At 44.1% G+C, this 21,930-nt stretch overlaps 1 protein-coding gene across 3 annotated transcripts in view; it reads left to right on the forward strand.

Moving 5' to 3' along the window:
- Positions 1 to 21,930, forward strand: part of LOC139583834 (phosphatidate phosphatase LPIN2-like) — an 83,714-nt gene that overhangs the window by 50,226 nt on the left and 11,558 nt on the right. The window contains exons 2-6 of one of the 3 annotated variants that reach the window (XM_071415358.1): positions 11,602 to 11,802; positions 20,406 to 20,501; positions 20,703 to 21,019; positions 21,226 to 21,342; positions 21,770 to 21,905. In XM_071415358.1, the coding sequence (XP_071271459.1) occupies positions 11,611 to 11,802; positions 20,406 to 20,501; positions 20,703 to 21,019; positions 21,226 to 21,342; positions 21,770 to 21,905 (858 nt within the window). In that variant the 5' untranslated portion in view covers positions 11,602 to 11,610. The remainder of the gene's footprint in view (positions 1 to 11,601; positions 11,803 to 20,405; positions 20,502 to 20,702; positions 21,020 to 21,225; positions 21,343 to 21,769; positions 21,906 to 21,930) is intronic. The other 2 variants (XM_071415360.1, XM_071415359.1) reach the window with 2 other exon arrangements.

Consider the following 21,930-nt stretch of genomic DNA (forward strand, 5'->3'; position numbering starts at 1 on the left):
CCCAGGCCCCCGTCCCTGCAGGAGGCCTTTTGGTAGGCCATCATTGTAAATAAGAATTTATTCTTAACTGGCTTGCCTAGTTTTTTTTACAGTCTCTGTTGTCTGGTCTTGCCATTCTGTAGTTCACATAAGCTGAGCTCAGCAAGAGTATGTAGTGGCTTCCTTCTGTGTGTGCATGACATTTTTTGTTACTTTACTCGTCAAACTTAATTTGATGTCTGCTTTACTGAAATTCTACTCACTGATTTCTGAAAAAAAACAGGGAATTTATTGAATGTTCCCAGAATTTTGCAACCCTAGGCATTGTACTAGTACATGCAGGTCTCTGACCTAGCAGATGTGTAGCCAATTGAATCCTCCAGAATTCTGACATGCACTGGAAAAAGGGGGACGTCACTGTTGTTCATCTGAAGTGCTTTTTCTGATTGGTATGATCCAAAATTAGGCTTTGGTTCGTTCAACCTATTCTATTAAATTTGTCTGAAATCAAATAACGAATTTGACAGATCAGTGTGATTTTATTTAGTTTTTATTGAATGAAATCTTCTAAATTGCTTGTAACACCTCATGTGCATTCGCGTTACATAGCAGTGGGTGCAATGTAGCGGCGGCAGCCTATCAGAAGAGTTGGAGGCATAGCCTATAAGGGGCATAGCGTTCAGTTTATTTTTGGCCACCTGTGAGAGTGAATGTCATTCCAGGTATCGTGTTCTGTTTATTTACATTTTTTATGATTATATGTTTACTGCCACCACTGAATCTTAAATGATGCACTATCTGTATATGTACTGTGATACTCAAGAGCCTGGAAAGGCTTCCATTGATGATTTGGTTACAATATTGTAACCAGTTAATGTGTAAGTCTTAAATAAGTCTGATGTCATTATTTCATTTTTGGAACCAACTTAATATCTTAACAGGAAATGTATTGAATTGTTTGTAACCCAATTGAAAAAATGTGGATAGGTAATTCCAAAGTAAAAAATCTACTTGGTACAACATGAAAAATGTGTTTGTATAGACCTATCCATTAGTTTAATTAATTTATTAGGTTTAAAGGCCCATTTCGGTCCCCCAAAAATGTAATGTCGTTTTTTTTATCATATTGTACAATAGCTAATGAAACTACACTGTAAAAGTGTGAGAGAAAAAAATACCAGTGTCATTTCCTGATAGTTGCCTTTTAAAAATACAATGTACACAGGACCTTCTAATCAGCCTGTTTGCATGGCCGGGTGTTTCGCTTGCCTGGCGACATCACCAGGTAGGAAATTGGTGAATAGAACAATAAGAGTTCCAAATGTGTCTGCCAATAACAGCTAGTTCTAACAAAGACCACTCCCAGACAGTCCTAACAAAATTATTTTTTGAGAAATATTTTTTTGCTTAGAAGCTATTTTTTTGTCAATTTTAATGGAAACTATTACAGTAAGTTTCTTCATTGTTACCCAGAAATGATTTGATATTGATATAAAATGTTCTGCATTGGGCCTTTAACCAAAGGGGCATTTAAGAGCAGTGTTGAAAGAAATAGGTTGTAACTTGAAATATAGACTTGTTTTAATAGTAAAATAGAACAGATGGCATTGAATCAGATATTTGGTTTCATCAAATGTAAAAAATAAAATCCAATTGAAAAAAAAAAAAAACAATTGTTTTTTGTGGCTGACATTAGGGTCGGGCAGTATCCAGATTTTCATATCACGGGATTTACAGTATTATCGGCTTAGTACACACGTGGGCGGCAAAAAAACACAATTACCAGAATGCTAATAAAATTAGCACAAGTAATAGCAAATTTCCATGGAGGCTGCTAGCAAAATATGCTAACATTCGCAAACATGTTTTTGTTGATGTTTTTTTTTTGCAAAGACAGGTGGTCCAGCTCATAAAATTATACATATATAGGTAGGAAATACCGAATGTCATTTTTGGTGACTTTGAACATTTACAAGTGATTGTGAATGAGAGACATTGTGCACGTGTACACACTGTGTTTGTGTGGAGTCTGGAGTTGCTAGGGCAACCGGCCTGCCTTCTCTGCTCAGTGAATATGGGGGAGGAGCAAAATATAGCAGTGGCAGCTGTAAAGCAGTGGCAGCTGTACAGACATCTCGTCCAAAGGGCTTTGACTTCTCAAACACCGCAGAAAGCCAACAGAATATGATGCCCCATTACCTTATTAATTCAGCCACTTACTTAGATAACTAGGAAGTTACATTTAGGGGTCGCGGGAGCGGAAAAATATAAAACTCATAAATACGGTATCTTACTGCGTTTTGTAAAAAATGCTTCTTATTGTAATTTCTGCTTGGGATCAAACTCATTTTGTGCTTCAGTTGCACTCCACTCGATTGAGAATGCCGTTCGCAAATTCTATCAGCAGACCGCAGTCTGACTGATGTGTTGCTCCTTTTCACCAGTACTTTTCTCAGTATAGCCAGCCTACTTTTCTCCAGTAAAATGCAAGATTAACTTTGAGGAAAAAATTAGGAAATGTAGCTGGCTACATTCTTTCTAGGATAAACAGAAATATGATGGCCATGCATAGTTTTTGCAAAAACGACTCTGCTTTTTCATTGTAGCGTTGCAGTTCTGTTGTCATCTGATGAAAATGAAGCTATTTTCTGTTGAATGTGTTGCACAAATGTATTTTCTGTGAAGGAAAACTATAGTTGCACGTCCCTGATCACTCTATTGAAGCAAAAAGAACGTTCAATATAACGTGACCCGTGTCAATTGTAGTGGATGATATTGCCACTCCTATTTCCCATATCTTAATTCTAAGCCTACTAGAAAGGTTGTGCCCTCAGGGCGTGCCCTCAGACTACCCAATAGTAATAAAGCCCCCTTTACTGGCTCATAGCCGACCAATCAGCCTGTTACTAACCCTTAATAAACTTTTGGAAAAAATTGTGTTTGACCAGATACAATGCTATTTTACTGTAAACAAATTGACAACATACTTTCAGCACGCTTATAGGGAAGGACATTCAACAAGCATGGCACTTACATGATTGGCTGAAATAAATTGATGATAAAAAGATTGGGAGTTGTTTTGTTAGACTTCAATGCAGCTTTTGACATTATCGATCATAGTCTACTAATGGAAACACTTATGTGTTATGGCTTTACACCCTCTGCTATATTATGGATAAAGAGTTACCTTTCTAACAGAACACAGAGGGTGTTTTTTAATGGAAGCCTCTCCAACATAATCCAGGTTGAATCTGGAATTCCCCAGGGCAGCTGTCTAGGCCCCTTACTTTTTTCTATCATTACTAATGACATGCAACTGGATTTCTAGTCATCTACATAACACACTGGCTTTACGCAGCACAATACACGTCAGCAAAGTTTCAGTTAGTTTCAGAATGGGTGGCAAGGAATAAGTTAGTCCTAAATATTTCAAAACTAAAAGCATTGTATTTGGGACAAATCATTCACTAAACCCTAAACCTCAACCAAATCGTGTAATAAATAATGTGGAACTTGAGCAAGTTGAGGTGACTAAACTGCTTGGAGTAGCCTTGGATTGTAAACCGTCATGGTCAAAACATGTTGATACAACAGTAGCTAAGATGGGATGAAGTCTGTCCATAATGAAGCGCTACTCTGCCTTTTTAACAACACTATCAAAAAGGCAGGTCCTACAAGCCCTAGTTTTGTCACACCTGGACTACTGTTCAATTGTGTGGTCAGGTGCCACAAAGAGGGAGCTCAGAAAATTACAATTTGCTCAGAACAGGGCAGCACAGCTGGCCCATAAATGTACACGAAGAGCTCACATTAATAATATGCATGTAAATCTCTCATGGTTCAAAGTGGATGAGCGATTGACTTCATCACTACTTGTTTTTGTAAGGAGTGTTGACATACTGAATGCATCGAGGTGTCTGTTTAAACTACTAGCACACAGCTTGGACACCCATGCTTACCCCACAAGACATGTCTCTTCATAATCCCCAAGTCAAAAACAGACTATGGGAGGCGCACAGTACTACATAGAGCCATGGCTACATTGAACTCTAATTCCACATCAAGTAACTGATGCAAGCAGTAGAGTCGGATTTAGAAAAACAGATAAAAATACACCTTATGGCACAGTGGGGGCTGTGAAGAGACACACACAGACACACATACACAGGATAAGACATGCACTCTACACACGTATACATGGATTTTGTATTGCGGATATGTGATAGTAGAGTAGTGGGCTGAGGGAACACACTTAATGTGTTTTGAAATGTAATGTCATGTATATAACTGCCTTAATGTTGCTGGATCCAGGAAGAGTAGCTGCTGCCTTGGGGATCCTTAATAAATACAAATACATAGTTGTGCTATTTACAAACACACACGTGACTGGCTCAACTGTTCTGGGGAACTACGGTAAGCTTCATAATGGAAAATGCAGATTGTGTTCTTCATCTTCTAACATATTGCATAAGTTGACTGCAGGTATTTACTTAAAAAGTAGCTACAAATATTAACATTTATAGAAAAACTTCAAAGATTTAGTTGGTGGTATTGGTAGGAAACATTTCCATTTCGCTGATCCTCAACACTGAGGCCCCACAAGGGTGCGTGCTCAGCCCCCTCCTGTTCTCCCCGTTCACCCATGACTGCGTGGCTATGAACGTCTCCAACTCAATCATCAAGTTTGCAGACGACACATCAGTAGTGGGCTTGATTACCAACAACGACGAGACAAACTACAGGGAGGAAGTGGAAGTGAGGGCACTCGGAGTGTGGTGTCAGGAAAACAACCTCTCACTCAACTTCAACAAAACAAATGATATGATCGTGGACTTCAGGAAACAGCAGAGGGAGTGCCCCCCTATCCACATCGACGGGACAGCAGTGGAGAAGATGGAAAGTTTTAGGTTCCTCGGCGTACACATCACAGACACTGTGGGGCACCTCAGGAGGCTGAAGAAATGTGGCTTATCACCTAAAACCCTCACAAACTTTTACAGATGCGCAATTGAGAGCATCCTGTCGGGCTGTATCACCGCCTGGTACGGAAACTGCACCGCCCACAACCGCAAGGCTCTCCAGAGGGTGGTGCAGTCTGCACAACGCATCACCAGAGGCAAACTACCTGCCCTCCAGGACACCTACAGCACCCAATGGCACAGGAAGGCCAAAAAGATCATCAAGGACAACCACCCCCCGAGCCACTGCCTATTCACCCCGCTACCATCCAGAAAGCGAGGTCAGTACAGGTGCATCAAAGCTGGGACCGAGGGACAGATTCTATCTCAAGGCCATCAGACTGTTAAACAGCCAACACTGACAGAGAGGCTGCTGCCTACATACAGACTCAAAATCATTGGCCACTTCAATAAATGGATCACTAGTCACTTTAATAATGTCACTTGAATAATGCAAGATATGTAAACATTAATAATCTCATGTGTATATACTATATTCTATACCATCTATTGCATCTTGCCTATGCAGCTCGGTCATCGCTCATCCATATACTTATATGTACATATTCTTATTCCATCCCTTTACTTAGATTTGTGTGTATTAGGTAGTTGTTCGATATTACTGCACTGTCGGAACTAGAAGCACAAGCGTTTCACTACGCTCACACTAACATCTGCTAACCATGTGTATGTGACCAATACAATTTGATTTGACGGTATTGAAAAACCATCCTGTGGCTATTTCCTAATACCCCGGTATACGGTATATACAGTATACCGCTCAAGCCTAGCTGACATGTCAGCAACATACCAGCGTGCATACCACTGCTGGCTTGCCTCTGAAGCTAAGCAGGGTTGATCCTGGTCGATCCCTGGATGGTAGACCAGGGTGTTGGAGGGTTGTAGGGGGCACTCTTCCCTCTGGTCTAAGGACTTTGCCCTGCGTAGGGTGCTGTCTTTCGGATGAGACGTTAAATGGGTGTCCTAACTCTCTGTGGTCATAAAAAATCCCATGACACTTATCGTAAGAGTTAGGGGTGTTAATCCCAGTGTCATGGCTAAATTCCCAACCTGGCCCCATTCCATCATGACCACCCTCATTCCTAATTGGCATATCACTCCTCACCACTTCATCTGATAGCTGATGTGTGGTGAGCGTTCTTGTTCAAAAATGGTGGACGTACACACCCAGGTAGGTCCTGCACATTGGTGGTGGATGAGGTGAGTCTCCCCCTTACTCTGTAGAGTGCTTTAGAGTAAATTGGAAACTATTGTAAAAGTGACAATTTTGTTGTTGTTTTGGGTTTGTACTCCAGCTCTTTAGATGTAAAATGATACAATGACTGTGGGGTTTAAGTGCAGACTGTCAGCTTTCATTTGGTGGTATTTTCATTCACATCGGATGAACTGTTCAGAAATTACAGTACTTTTTGTACAAACAAACTGCTGATGCACAACCAAATTTCGAAATTTCTCCTCGTGTATTATGCTATTCTTACTCTGAATAGTAAGCTGAGACCCCAACTGAGTTCCTAAAAACTTTTTTGGGGGGGCTCGGGGCCCTCTAGCTGCCAGGGGTTGTTCTAAGCGACCGCTTATGTCGCGTATGCCTGGATCTGGCCCTGTGCTTAAACATGGTTATTGTGGAGTTATGTTATTTTGCTATATTCTGTGTCCTACTTTTGTGTTAATGAAACGAGGGCAGTTTCAACACATTCTCCTATACCACACGCAAAGATTTTGTTTTGGAGTTGTGCCTTGGCAATGACCTCTACTGCGTGTGCGCGCGCTGTACTGTGTACCTTTTTATGTGTTCATCATGCATTTGTTTTTTATCCATCAAATCACTCTTCTACAGTGGAACATGTAAATGAATGGGCCCAAAAGCATCCCCAAACAAAATAGCTTTTTAAGTGCCACTGTTACTGTTGGCTTTTTGGTTTTTATTAGTGAACTCTGTGGTACTGTAGCACTGTTTATGAATGTGTCCCAAATTGCACACTGTTCTCTACATAGTACACTACTTTTGACCAGGGCCCGTAGGGATTAGGGTGCCATTTTAGACACCGCCTATAGGCCTAACTGACCTCTGTGCTGCAGACAGCAGTAATCTGTGCCCGGGCTGCAGCCACGAGGGACTGCTAAACCCTTTGTCTATAAACTGTATGGGGCAGCAGATAAAACTAAATATTTGCTGAGGCTGTTGTTACCAACAACACAAGTGCCATCAGGTTATTAGAGTTACACAGACAGCATTATGCGATTATCAGAAAACAATATGACCTTACAGGCCCCTACAGTGGGGGACAGGTAGCCTAGCTGTTAACAGCGTTGGTCACTGGTTTAGATCCCAGATTCGGCAAGGTGGGAAAAATCTGCAGTTTTTGCCCTTGAGCAAGGCAGTTAACCCCCAACAACAACTGCTCCCCTGGTGCCGATGACGTGGACATCGATTAAGGCAGCCCCCCGCACCTCTGATTCAGAGGGTTGGGTTAAATGCGGAAGACACATTTCGGTTGAATGCATTCAGTTTTGCAACTGACTAGGTATCCCCTTTACTTCCCTTCCCAGTATAGATATACACTGAGCACCCACCCTTTTGCCCTCAAAACGGCCTCAATTCGCCTAAGCATGGACCCTACAAGGTGTCAAAAGCGTTCCACATGGATGCTGGCCAATGTTGACTCCAATGCTTCCCACAGTTGTGTGAAGTTGGCTTTATGTTCTTTGGGTGGTGGACCATTCTTGATACACACGGGAAACTGTTCAGTGTGAAAAACCCAGCTGCGTTGCATGCAGTTCTTTACACAAACCAGTGCGCCTGGCACTTACTACCATACCCCGCACTTAAATATTTTGTCTTCCCATTCACCCTCTGAATGGCACACGTACACAATCCATGTTTCAATTGTCTCGAGACTTTAACCTGTCCCCTTCATATACACTCAATAAGGGATCATAGCTTTCAATGGATTCACATGGTCAGTCCAGAGTAAGGCAGCTCCAAAATGCATCTGCTTCAGCCTAGCTCAGCGCTTTCTGTGGTGGAGGGGAAGTCAGCGGAAAATACAGAGCGTAGGGGTTGGTAATATGCTCTAGTTGCGCTGTGATTGGCTCAGTGTTCTCACTCATGGGGACACTACGTCACCAAAAAATCTATAGGGAGAGCTAGAATGTTCAAGCCCCCTTGGGTGCTGCCATAGAGTTACAGTAGAAGTGCCCATCCAAGAAAGGCTCATGGTCATTGGTCACAGATAAAAAATTACGTCAAATCACATTATATCTACAGTAGCTTTGATTGGACTGATCATGTCAACATCTTACTTACAAAATAGAGGTTGACCGATACTGATTATTGGAGGACCAAAAAAAGCCGATACTGATTAATCAGACGATTCCTGTGTTTATTATAATTAAATCTATGATTTGATAGAGCAGTCTGACTGTGCGGTGGTAGGCGGCAGCAGACTCGTAAGTATTCATTCAAACTTTACTGCGTTTGTCAGCAGCTCTTAGCAATGCTTGCTTCACAGCGCTATTTATGACTTCAAGCCTATCAACTCCTGAGATTAGGCTGGCAATACTAAAGTGCCTATTAGAACAACCAATAGACAAAGGTATAGGAAATACAAATGGTATAGAGAGAAATAGTCGACGCGTCATAATTCCTATAATAACTACAACCTAAAACGTCTTAATGGGAATATTGAAGAACTGGGAATATTGAACCACCAGCTTTCATATGTTCTGAGCAAGGAACTTAAACGTTAGCTTTCTTACATGGCACATATTGCACTTTTACTTTCTTCTCCAACACTTTGTTTTTGCATTATTTAAACCAAATTGAACATGTTTCATTATTTATTTGAGGCTAAATTGATTTTAATTGATGTATTAAGTTAAAATAAGTGTTCATTCAGTATTGTTGTAATTGTCATTATTACAAATAAAATAAAATAAATCGTCCGATTAATCGGTATCGGCTTTTTTTGGTCACCCAAAAATCGGTAGCGGTATCGGCGTTGAAAAATCATAATCGGTCGACCTCTAGTATGTTGTGAGGTAAGCTGTAAGTAGCCCATGTGCCTCACCCTAATCATTTGGTCCCTTTCCCCTTCATAATTTAGCCTTCTGTTCTGACTTGGTGGTGCATATGTAGCCTACAGCCTGTTTTAGAGAAATGTAATCATCAAATATTGTAAGAGCTTTCATTGTCTGCTTATGACCCCTTTATTTATCCTACGGTTTTGACTTGGTGTACAGGGAGAATACTGTAAGAACGACCCATGTTCTAAATTCTGTCACTGTACATTTCAATAGTGGTAAACAAATAGTTATATTGACTACGTCCGTCTTAGCTCGCACATTAATGTCTTAATCAAAATTACGGATTGCCTCTTATCCACTCATCGTTTCCTTATACCATAGTTTGTACATATCAATGGTCAGTAGAAACCACATTTGTTTAAGCAAGTCAGCCATTTCAGCTATGTATTTTAAAAAGGTAGTAAATGAGGCTGAATTAACTTTTTCATTGCCAGACAAGGCTCCGCTGATAGCCAGGTGTAGCAGTGGTAAAGTGTTGGGACTCTGCTGTTGGGACAGCTTTATGTAGGCCCTAACAGTTTGTGGGCACAGTTTGTCACAGTTAAAGTGCAATTCATGCATTGTTTAGTGTTGTGTCGTGGCTTTGCTGGCATGCATCCCCAAAAACATTTTTGAGTTTGCCCTACCAAGATTTACATGCTAAAATCATCACTGGACCTGTCTTATGAGCAGATACACAGTCACAGCCACACCCCAAAGCAAGCAAAGCAAAAGCGAAAGCACAGTGGACAGGAAAAACCCTAGAATGACGAAACCTAGAGAGGAATGTACAGTGTAGAGATTTAAGAGTACATTAGGGGTTTTTGCAGGCAGGATGCTTTTTATTTCAGTGTCTTGAGAAGTTTGATTGCCGGTTGTTGAAGTTTGAATAATGTTAGGGCTATGGCTTTGTCGCTGTGTTTGGTTAGACTAAGCCAAACATGCACTGCATAAAGATTCTATTTCAGTCCCGTATTTAATTATTTATCTTCTTTGATGTTAAGGAAAAAAATACAAAAAGGCATGCCGGAACTAAAGACTCAAAAACAAACAAAAGGCTTCAACAAAAGTCAGCAGCCTCGTGACTCTGCCAGCTGGGACACCGACTGTCGATCGCCTTAATTGGTAGCGCATGTGTGCAAATAAAGGCTCAGCAACTAGACCTGGTTACTGCCGCCATCTGAGGATGGAGTGTTTGTCTATGTCCAAATACTCACCGTAACCCCATATACTAACATCCATCTCGCTGATAAACATGTTTTTGTGTTGCTTGATCCGCAGCCACATCTAGAGATTTGTGTTTGGTGAAGGTATATAACTGGATCTACACAACCAATGTCTTGGGAAGTGATTTCATCTTGATGTTAGAGTACTTTGGAGGTCTGAAAACATATGTTGATTTGTAAGTGTAATGTCCTTTTAAACGTGAATCTGTAAGTAACCGCAGCCACATCTAGAGATTTGTGTTTGGTCCCATTTTCCTCTATACAGAATTGGGACATTTTACCAAGACATTAGGCCTAGCTTAACATGGTCTTTACAAATCCCCTGCTGAATCTGAAATGTTCTTTCAGAACTACATTTTATTTGTATTTCTCAGTATTATATGAATTCAGATGTTCCATTCTCCATTCAGCTTGGTTCAACTGCTCTGATCGTTTGAAACTTTTGTGTTCAGACAGAGAGTGAGATTCAAATTCTAGTTTCCTTTCCCCTCAACTGGCAGTGGTTGCAGCATGGCTCTGTTGTCTTGTGCTTTGTCTTTCTCGTCTGTGTTTGTGGTAAATGAAAGTCGTCACGTTACAATGTGTGAATCGTCACTGTATTTCCTGCAACTCATAGATTGATGGGTTTATGGTGCGCAAGCTTTGTTTCCTGGATCTACTCGGCAACAGAGATTACCGTGTCTTGTGATTGGCTGACCTTAGATCCTTCAACTTTTGACCTGATAGCTTTCAAATGATGATGATGATGATGACCCTTTTGAATCAAGGGGAGATTCTCATTTAGGAAAAAGACCGTCCTCTCTTCGATTCCTCCGTCATCTCTCCTCCGTGACCTGGAAACCGATAAGTGGTTGAGTGCTCGACAAGTGTCAATATGGTTATTAGGTGAACGGAGGAGTCTGCCTCTGTCCTCGATTGCTTCTTCCCGTGGAGTCTCCTCAGCCGAAATCTGCCACACCCCCTTGAATCAGCTGTTGTTTTCTCGGAGGAGAAAAGCATGCACACATTTCAAAACAATATGTTAATTGTCCTTTTATCTCTAAAATGAATTATTACCACTTCACACATTCTCATTTCATATACGTGCATTTGTTTCCACGTTTCTTCTCCTCCACCCTCTCCTCGATTACCTTTGACCTTTTTCATAGGAGGAGAGGACGGAGGACAGAGGAGTTAACAAAACCAATTGAGAATCTCCCAAGAATGGCCCATCCCTTTGCTCAGCAATACAGCAGGCAGCCATTTTACCCCTTCAGCTCAGAGAGGATTGGACATCAGACAATAATAAATAATTTGACCTTCATTACTGGCAATTAATTTGATCTTCACTAATGGCAGTGTGTGATTCACAGGTAGACACCATGAACTACGTGGGCCAGCTGGCAGGCCAGGTGCTGGTGACTGTGAAGGAGCTGTATAAGGGCATCAACCAGGCCACGCTGTCTGGCTGCATCGACGTGGTGGTGGTCAGACAGCCTAACGGGACCTTCCACTGCTCCCCTTTCCATGTACGCTTCGGGAAACTTGGTGTGCTGCGCTCCAAGGAGAAAGTGGTGAGTTTGTGGATAACTGAGGAAGAGAGAATGAGAGGGGTGGGGGTATAGTCAAGCAGAGCTTCCTCAAACTGTAAGCTGAACGCACGTGGCCAAGGATGACCTCACCCCCATATGTTCCAAATGGCACCCTATTTCCTCATACAGTGCACTACTTTTGACTAGGGCCCATAAGACTGGTTAAAAGTGATACAATATATTAGGAATAGTGTGCTATTTGGGATGCATACCTTTTTGCTGTATTCCCCATCTTTGGCAGATGGATGTCGACAACATTTGTCCAGGTCTGTCATGGCAGTTTAGTATGACAGGGTTGCATGTCTTTGCTACCCTCTGTCACATGCATAACTGACATGCAATTAGGGCCCTTTCATATTGCTGTGTGGAGGTGCTTCTGCCTGACACAGATCCAGGTATTAACCTTCCTCCTGAGAGAGGAGAGTGAATAGGGGGAGGACTACCAGGCTAGCTCATCATCCCTGAGACACTGCGTGTGTATCCCAAATGGCACCCTGTTCCCTATTTAGTGCACTACTTTTGACCAGGGCCCATTAGGGCTCTGGTCAAAAATAGTGCACTAAATAGGGAATAAGATGCCGTTTGGGACGCTGGCAGGAACAGCGCTGTACTGCTTCTGCTACCGTTCGCCTCAGTCACTATGGCAACCCAATTTTAGATTTGCCTCTGCATAGCAAAGAGGAGAGCTGGCCTTTATGCAGTACAGAAAGGAATGTAAAGTAACAGTGTGGAAGGATTGACCCAGCATCAGGTAGTTGATTTGGTGATGGTGCTATCTTTTATAAGATCCTTTTGGAAACTCGTATAGCTACTGCACTGGTTGCATTATTGATGGACAGAAAACATTTCCCCCTCATCGCATATCTCTTGAGTCAAGTGTCTCTTTACGGAAACAGACCATTAATACTCTGTCTGCATCCCAAATAGATGTTTAGCCTGAGCGTCCTCAGCCTGTGTGAAGGTCAGACTAAACTAAGGCGGTATCAGTATCCCTCCTTAGAGCACCTTTATTTAATTTATTTATTTCACCTTTATTTAACCAGGTAGGCCAGTTGGGAACAAGTACTCATTCACAACTGCGACCTGGCCAAGATAAAGCAAAGCAGTGTGACAAAAACACAGAGTTACACATAAACAAACGTACAGTCAATAACACAAAGAAAGGAAAAATCTATGTACAGTGTGTGCAAATGTAGAACAGTAGGGAGGTAAGGCAATAAATAGGCCCTAGGTGCAAAAATAATGACAATTTAGCATTAATACTGGAGTGATAGATGTGCAGATGATGATGTGCAAGTAGAGATACTGGGGTGCAAGTGGAAAAGTAACAATATGGGGATGAGATAGTTGGGTGTGCTATTTACAGATTGGCTGTGTACAGGTACAGTGATTGGTAAGCTGCTCTGACAGCTGATGTTTAAAGTTAGAGAGGGAGATATAAGACTCCAGCTTCAGAGATTTTTGAAATTCGTTCCAGTAATTGGCAGCAGAGAACTGGAAGGAAAGGCGGCCAAAGGAAGTGTTGGCTTTGGGGATGACCAGTGCAATATACCTGCTGGAGTGCCTGCTATGGGTGGGTGTTGCTATGGTGACCAGTGAGCTGAGATAAGGCGGGGCTTTACCTAGCAAAGACTTATAGAGGACCTGGAGCCAGTGGGTTTGGCGACGGATATGTAGTGAGGGGCAGCCAACGAGAGCATACAGGTCGCAGTGGTGGGTAGTATATGGGGCTTTGGTGACAAAACGGATGGCACTGTGATAGACTACACCCAGTTTGCTGAGTAGAGTGTTGGAGGCTATTTTGTAAATGACATCACCGAAGTCCAGGATCGGTAGGATAGTCAGTTTTACGAGGGTATGTTTAGCAGCATGAGTGAAGGAGGCGTTGTTGCGAAATAGGAAGCCGATTCTAGATTTAATTTTGGATTGGAGATGCTTAATGTGAGTCTGAAAGGAGAGTTTACAGTCTAACCAGACACCTAGGTATTTGTAGTTGTCCACATATTCTAAGTCAGAACCGTCCAGAGTAGTGATGTTAGTCGGGCGGGAGGGTGTGGGCAGCAATCGGTTGAAGAGCATGCACTTAGTTTTACTAGCATTTAAAAGCAGTTGGAGGTCACGGAAGGAGTGTTGTATGGCATTGAAGCTAATTTGGAAGTTTGTTAGCACAGTGTCCAAAGAAGGGACAGATGTATACAGAATGGTGTCGTCTGCATGGAGGTGGATCAGAGAATCGCCAGCAGCTAGAGCGTCATCATTGATATATACAGAGAAAAGAGTCGGCCCGAGAATTGAACCCTGTGGCACCCCCATAGAGACTGCCAGAGGTCTGGACAACAGGCCCTCCGATTTGACACACTGAACTCTATCAGAGAAGTAGTTGGTGAACCAGGCGAGGCAGTCATTTGAGAAGCCAAGGCATTGGCTCTGTCGAATCCAAGATGGCGTAGCAGTCGGACGTGTCTTTGTTTTGTCCTGTCCCGTGTAAATAGTCTTCGTATTTTTCGTATACATTTCGTATATATTTTAATTTCACTTTCCATCTAGGAACTGAATATACATTCCTACATTCCGCCTCACCCAATGTGGTACGGACCTGCTATTTTTTTATACTTTAGAACCGTAACCCCAATCAGAAGCTAGCCAGATAACTAGCTAGTAGTCAGTTAGCCACTGCTGCGGTCTTCACCCTCAACTCGGACACAGTCAGCTTCAATACCGGGCCAATACCTGCCAGTCTGCAAGCGCGATATCAACCCAGAGCATATAGGACTGCTTTTTCTCTACCACATCACCGGATTCCTGACGCAAGCTCTGGACAATTAAACCGTATCATCACAGCTAGCTAGCTGCAACCGAGTGGCTACTACTGGCTAACACCTCTGTCCCGAAGCAAGCACCAGTTAGCCTTGAGCTAGCCTCGAGCTAGGCCCATCTGCCGGCTAGCTGAAGAGGTCTACCAGCGAATTCTTGGGCTACAATACCAGCTACAAGCTAATTTAGCCATTTTTTTGCCGCTGCTAGTAGCTTTTACCTTCTGCACAGACACCAGCCCTGTTATTAGCCTGGATATTACTCACCAATTTACCAGCATCGGACTGTCTCTCGACAACAACGCCGGATTCCTGCCGTAATCCCTGAGCCACTGCTTCTGATCCTCACAGCTAGCTTGCGGCTAGCGCAGCTAGCGCCACTGCCACGAAGCTAGCACCAGTTAGCAAACACAATTCTACAATTCACAACCTCTCTTTCGCCATCGCCATCTGGCTTGGATTCTCTGTCGACACGACCACGTCTGAGCAGACCCCCTCCGTCTGAGCAGACCACCCCCCGGGCTACTAACTTTAAACGCCGCGTGCTAGCTTAGTGGAGGCCTCCCTGCTCCATCTACGGCTGCCCCCTGGACACTATGATCACTTGGCTACATAGCTGATGCATGCTTGACTGTCCATTAATTCACGGTACTCCATTCTGTTTATTTGTGTTTTATCTGTCGGCTCTGTGCTTTAACTCAGGATCTGTGTGTAGTTAATCCGACCCTCTCTGCCTAGTCGTCGCCATTTTTACCTGTTGTTGCTGTGTTAGACTAGCACCCTGTTACTGCTGCTGTTATCTTACCTGTTGTTTTAGCTAGCTCTCCCAATCAAGACCTGCAATCACTTTATGCCTTATTGTATGTCTCTCTCAAATATCAATATGCCTTGCATACTGTTGTTCAGGCTAGTTATCATTATCATTGTTTTGGTTTGCAATGGACCCTGTAGTTCCACTCTCCGTACCTCTGATACCTCCTTGGTCCCACCCCCCACACATGCGGTGACCTCACCCATTGAGACCAGCATGTCCAGAGATACAACCTCTCTTATCATCACCCAGTGCCTGGGCTTGCCTCCGCTGTACCCACGCCCCACCATACCCCTTTCTGCACATTATGCCCAGAATCTATTCTACCACGCCCATAAATCTGCTCCTTTTATTCTTTGTCCCCAACGCTCTAGGCGACCAGTTTTGATAGCCTTTAGCCGCACCCTCATCCTACTACTCCTCTGTTCCTCGGGTGATGTGGAGGTAAACCCAGGCCCTGCATGTCCCCAGACACCCTCATTTGTTGACTTCTGTGATCGAAAAAGCCTTGGCCTCATGCATGTCAACATCAGAAGCCTCCTCCCTAAGTTTGCCTTACTCACCGCTTTAGCACACTCTGCCAACCCTGATGTCCTTGCCGTGTCCGAATCCTGGCTTAAGAAGGCCACCAAAAATTCTGAGATTTCCATACCCAACTATAACACTTTCCGTCAAGATAGAACTGCAAAAGGGGGAGGAGTTGCAATCTACTGCAGAGATAGCCTGCAAAGTTCTGTCATACTTTCCAGGTCTATGCCCAAACAGTTCGAACTTCTAATTTTAAAAATTAATCTCTCCAGAAATAAGTCTCTCACTGTTGCCGCCTGCTACCGACCCCCCTCAGCTCCCAGCTGTGCCCTGGACACCATCTGTGATTTGATCGCTCCCCATCTAGCTTCAGAGTTTGTTCTGTTAGGTGACCTAAACTGGGATATGCTTAACACCCCGGCAGTCCTACAATCCAAGCTTGATGCCCTCAATCTCACACAAATCATCAAGGAACCCACCAGGTACAACCCTAAATCCGTAAACATGGGCACCCTAATAGACATTATCCTGACCAACCTGCCCTCCAAATACACCTCTGCTGTCTTCAATCAAGATCTCAGCGATCACTGCCTCATTGCCTGTATCCGCCACGGGTCCGCGGTCAAACGACCACCCCTCATCACTGTCAAACGCTCCCTAAAACACTTCTGCGAGCAGGCCTTTCTAATCGACCTGGCCCGGGTACCCTGGAAGGATATTGACCTCATCCCGTCAGTTGAGGATGCCTGGTCATTCTTTAAATGTTACTTCCTCACCATATTAGACAAGCATGCTCCGTTCAAAAAATGCAGAACCAAGAACAGATATAGCCCTTGGTTCACTCCAGACCTGACTGCCCTCGACCAGCACAAAAACATCCTGTGGCGAACTGCAATAGCATCGAAGAGCCCCCGCGATATGCAACTGTTCAGGGAAGTCAGGAACCAATACACGCAGTCAGTCAGGAAAGCAAAGGCCAGCTTTTTCAAGCAGAAATTTGCATCCTGTAGCTCTAACTCCAAAAAGTTCTGGGATACTGTAAAGTCCATGGAGAACAAGAGCACCTCCTCCCAGCTGCCCACTGCACTGAGGCTAGGTAACACGGTCACCACCGATAAATCCGTGATAATCGAAGACTTCAACAAGCATTTCTCAATGGCTGGCCATGCCTTCCTCCTGGCGACTCCAACCTTGGCCAACAGCCCCGCCCCCCCCGCTGCTACTCGCCCAAGCCTCCCCAGCTTCTCCTTTACCCAAATCCAGATAGCAGATGTTCTGAAAGAGCTGGAAAACCTGGACCCATACAAATCAGCTGGGCTTGACAATCTGGACCCCCTATTTCTGAAACTGTCCGCCGCCATTGTCGCACCCCCTATCACCAGCCTGTTAAACCTCTCCTTCGTATCATCTGAGATCCCCAAGGATTGGAAAGCTGCCGTGGTCATCCCCCTCTTCAAAGGGGGAGACACCCTGGACCCAAACTGTTACAGACCTATATCCATCCTGCCCTGCCTATCTAAGGTCTTCGAAAGCCAAGTCAACAAACAGATCACTGACCATCTCGAATCCCACCGTACCTTCTCCGCTGTGCAATCCGGTTTCCGAGCCGGTCATGGGTGCACCTCAGCCACGCTCAAGGTACTAAACGATATCATAACCGCCATCGATAAAAGACATTACTGTGCAGCCGTCTTCATCGACCTGGCCAAGGCTTTCGACTCTGTCAATCACCATATTCTTATCGGCAGACTCAGTAGCCTCGGTTTTTCTAATGACTGCCTTGCCTGGTTCACCAACTACTTTGCAGACAGAGTTCAGTGTGTCAAATCGGAGGGCATGTTGTCCGGTCCTCTGGCAGTCTCTATGGGGGTACCACAGGGTTCAATTCTCGGGCCGACTCTTTTCTCTGTATACATCAATGATGTTGCTCTTGCTGCGGGCGATTCCCTGATCCACCTCTACGCAGACGACACCATTCTATATACTTCCGGCCCTTCCTTGGACACTGTGCTATCTAACCTCCAAACGAGCTTCAATGCCATACAACACTCCTTCCGTGGCCTCCAACTGCTCTTAAACGCTAGTAAAACCAAATGCATGCTTTTCAACCGTTCGCTGCCTGCACCCGCACGCCCGACTAGCATCACCACCCTGGACGGTTCCGACCTAGAATATGTGGACATCTATAAGTACCTAGGTGTCTGGCTAGACTGCAAACTCTCCTTCCAGACTCATATCAAACATCTCCAATCCAAAATCAAAGCAAGAATCGGCTTTCTATTCCGCAACAAAGCCTCCTTCACTCACGCCGCCAAACTTACCCTAGTAAAACTGACTATCCTACCGATCCTCGACTTCGGCGATGTCATCTACAAAATAGCTTCCAATACTCTACTCAGCAAACTGGATGCAGTTTATCACAGTGCCATTCGTTTTGTTACTAAAGCACCTTATACGACCCACCACTGCGACCTGTATGCCCTAGTCGGCTGGCCCTCGCTACATGTTCGTCGTCAGACCCACTGGCTCCAGGTCATCTACAAGGCTATGCTAGGTAAAGTGCCGCCTTATCTCAGTTCACTGGTCACGATGGCTACACCCACCCGCAACACGCGCTCCAGCAGGTGTATCTCACTGATCATCCCTAAAGCCAAAACCTCATTTGGACGCCTTTCCTTCCAGTTCTCTGCTGCCTGCGACTGGAACGAATTGCAAAAATCTCTGAAGTTGGAGACTTTTATCTCCCTCAACAACTTTAAAAATCTGCTATCCGAGCAGCTAACCGATCGCTGCAGCTGTACATAGTCCATCTGTAAACTACCCACCCAATTTACCTACCTCACCCCCCATACTGCTTTTATTTATTTACTTTTCTGCTCTTTTGCACACCAGTATCTCTTCTTGCACATGATCATCTGATGATTTATCACTCCAGTGTTAATCTGCTAAATTGTAATTATTCGATTTATTGCCTACCTCATGCCTTTTGCACACATTGTATATAGATTCTCTTTTTTTTCTACCATGTTATTGACTTGTTTATTGTTTACTCCATGTGTAACTCTGTGTTGTCTGTTCACACTGCTATGCTTTATCTTGGCCAGGTCGCAGTTGCAAATGAGAACTTGTTCTCAACTAGCCTAACTGGTTAAATAAAGGTGAAATAAAAAAAATAAAAAAAAATAAAATTGAGTCTGCCGATAAGAATGCGGTGATTGACAGAGTCGAAAGCCTTGACCAGGTCAATGAAGACGGCTGCACAGTACTGTCTTTTATCAATGGCGGTTATGATATTATTTAGGACCTTGAGCGTGGCTGAGATCCACCCATGACCAGCTCGGAAACCAGATTGCATAGTGGAGAAGGTACGGTGGGATTCGAAATGGTCGATCTGTTTATTAACTTGGCCTTCGAAGATTTTAGAAAGGCAGGGCAGGATGGATATAGGTCTATAACAGTTTGGGTCTAGAGTGTCTCCCCCTTTTGAAGAGGGGGATGACCGCGGCAGCTTTCCAATCTTTGGGGATCTCAGACGATACGAAAGAGAGGTTGAACAGGCTAGTAATTGGGGTTGCAACAATTTCGGCGTATAATTTTTTAACAATAGACAGAAGGGCAATTCCTTCTGCACAAACACAGCCGAGGAGGCTGATGAACTCGTGGATACCATTTTTACATCTCTGTGTTCAGTATGAAGGAAGTTAGAGGTAGTTTCGCAAGACAATGCTAACTAGCATTAGTGTAATGACTGTAAGTCTATGGGTATCTGCTAGCATTGGCTCGCGAAACTACTTATAACTTTCTTCATTCTGGACACAGACACATACGCATAGTATCCATGAGTTCATCTGACTCCGGGGAAGTAGATAAAGGGCCTCATTGCCAAAATCCCAACGTATCCCATTAAGCTTAACAGGAAACAGTATGATGCACTGCAGGCAGGTAATCTGTTCGCCCAGTTTGCATTCAGGAACCATAGCATAGTGTTAGCCAAAATAAAAAAAGTTATTTTGAGCATGTAAGCACACCATAATAAGAAGTAGGCCTGTGTCCAATATCTAGAGTGGTCTTGCTGAATTAAGCAAGCACACTATAACAATGTGTGGAAACTGTTTGTTTATTAATGCCTTGGTTTATTACTGGACATTATTATAAAGGGTTGTTTTTGAGAATGTTTGACAAATTCAGTCATACCTTCTCATGTGGTTACCAGGTCTCAGTTAAACGTCAGTTCCGCCTAGTAATTCAGTTGCATCTTCCAGTTAGTTGACTTCGGGCTGTATACAGTATATCAAGCATCTTCGAGTAGGAGTGCCCCCCTGTCCATGTAAACTTATGGGCAAAACTGATCCTGAATCAGCACTTCTGGTCTGAGATGCTTGATACAGAGTTCCTCCATAAATCGGTGGCTGACCTTTCCTTTACCGCTGCAGATTGACATTGAGATCAATGGAGAACCAGTAGAGCTGCACATGAAGCTGGGTGACAACGGAGAGGCCTTCTTTGTCCAAGAAACCGAGCAGCATAATGTGAGTTAAAAAAAAAAAAATATTGGTCAACCACTGTTGACACAGCTTATTACTGGCTTGTATCCCAAATGGCACCCTATTCCCCCCAAAAAGCACTTATTTTGACCTAAAGTAGTGCACTGTGTGGAATAAGGTGCCATTGAGGACGCATTCTATAACGTAAACTTGTGACTCATCTCTCTTTTTGTCACCCCGCCCCAGGAGATCGTCCCTGCCCACCTTGTGACTTCGCCCATCCCCACAGAGGAGGCTCTTTGGTGGGGCAGAGAGTCTCGAGCTGGAGGGTCGGGTCTGGAGGGTGGGCTGCAGTCCCCCCAGGGGTGCCTAGAGGACCCGGCCTCCTCCTCCACCCCCCTCCTCCCCCCCAGCACCACAGCAGGGAAAAAGAAGAAGAGACGCAGGAGGAAGCACAAAGCAGATCCCCGGAAGGAGGAGCAGCAGACCCCCACTGCTTGTGTGGAGGAGGTCTGTGAGCTGAGCTCAGACGATGAGCACGGTGGCACACACAACAACAGCAGGTAAATCCATGGAAGTTGGGGTACCTACAAAATGGCACCTTATTCCCTACATAGTGCACTGCTTTTGGCCTATGGGCCCTGGTCAAAAGTAGTGCACTACTGTATGTAGGGAATAGGGTGCCATTTGGGATGTGGTCTAGGTCTGCTTTGCATAGTGTGTAGTGTTAACCCTGCGGTTGATGGTGTGATCTTCTTTACCTCCTCAGGGCCTCTTCGTTCTCTACAGTGAAGGACACAGTGGAAAACAGGCAGCACCCCACCCTCCACTCTCTGGACAGCTACCCTTTCTCTGATGGAGACTGGTCTACCGGCGGCAGCCTCAGGTATGACCCCCTCAGTCAGTCAGTCAGTCAGTCATTAACTTCTTATTCAAATATTTACACAGATCATACAAACAGACAGGATCATTAGAGATTTTTGTTTTCATAGGATTTTGACAAAACCGATACTAGGGCTGGGATTCAATCCAAGGCACGTTGTAGAGCAGCGCACTGGACAACCGTCAATGCACCTTTTAAAGGCGCAATGTCCCTGTTGTGACGTTGGCTCAAGCAAAAATGACCTTAAAAGGTGCATTGTCGGCTGTCCCGTTTGTTGCTCTGTAACATGCCTTGGTATGAATCCCGGCCCTAGGTAGATTTTAAATTTAAGTGCTACGACAAACGTTTAAAAATAATGCCTGTGGAGCTGTGTATACATGTCCTCTTGTGTTCAAAGTGAATGTATTGGGAGGTTTTTTCTTGATTTCAGCAGATCCTCAAGATCCCTGTCCGAGCCCATGTCTCCAAAGAGCGACTCTGAGCTGATGGTGAAGTCATCAGAGAGCATGCTCAGAGCAGAGTCACACATGCAGTGGTCCTGGGGAGAGTTCCCAGAATCCACCAGGGTAAGGCCTGCGTCTTGCGTCTCAT

This window comes from Salvelinus alpinus, chromosome 8 (genome assembly GCF_045679555.1).
Source record: "Salvelinus alpinus chromosome 8, SLU_Salpinus.1, whole genome shotgun sequence".
Lineage (NCBI taxonomy): Eukaryota > Metazoa > Chordata > Actinopteri > Salmoniformes > Salmonidae > Salvelinus > Salvelinus alpinus.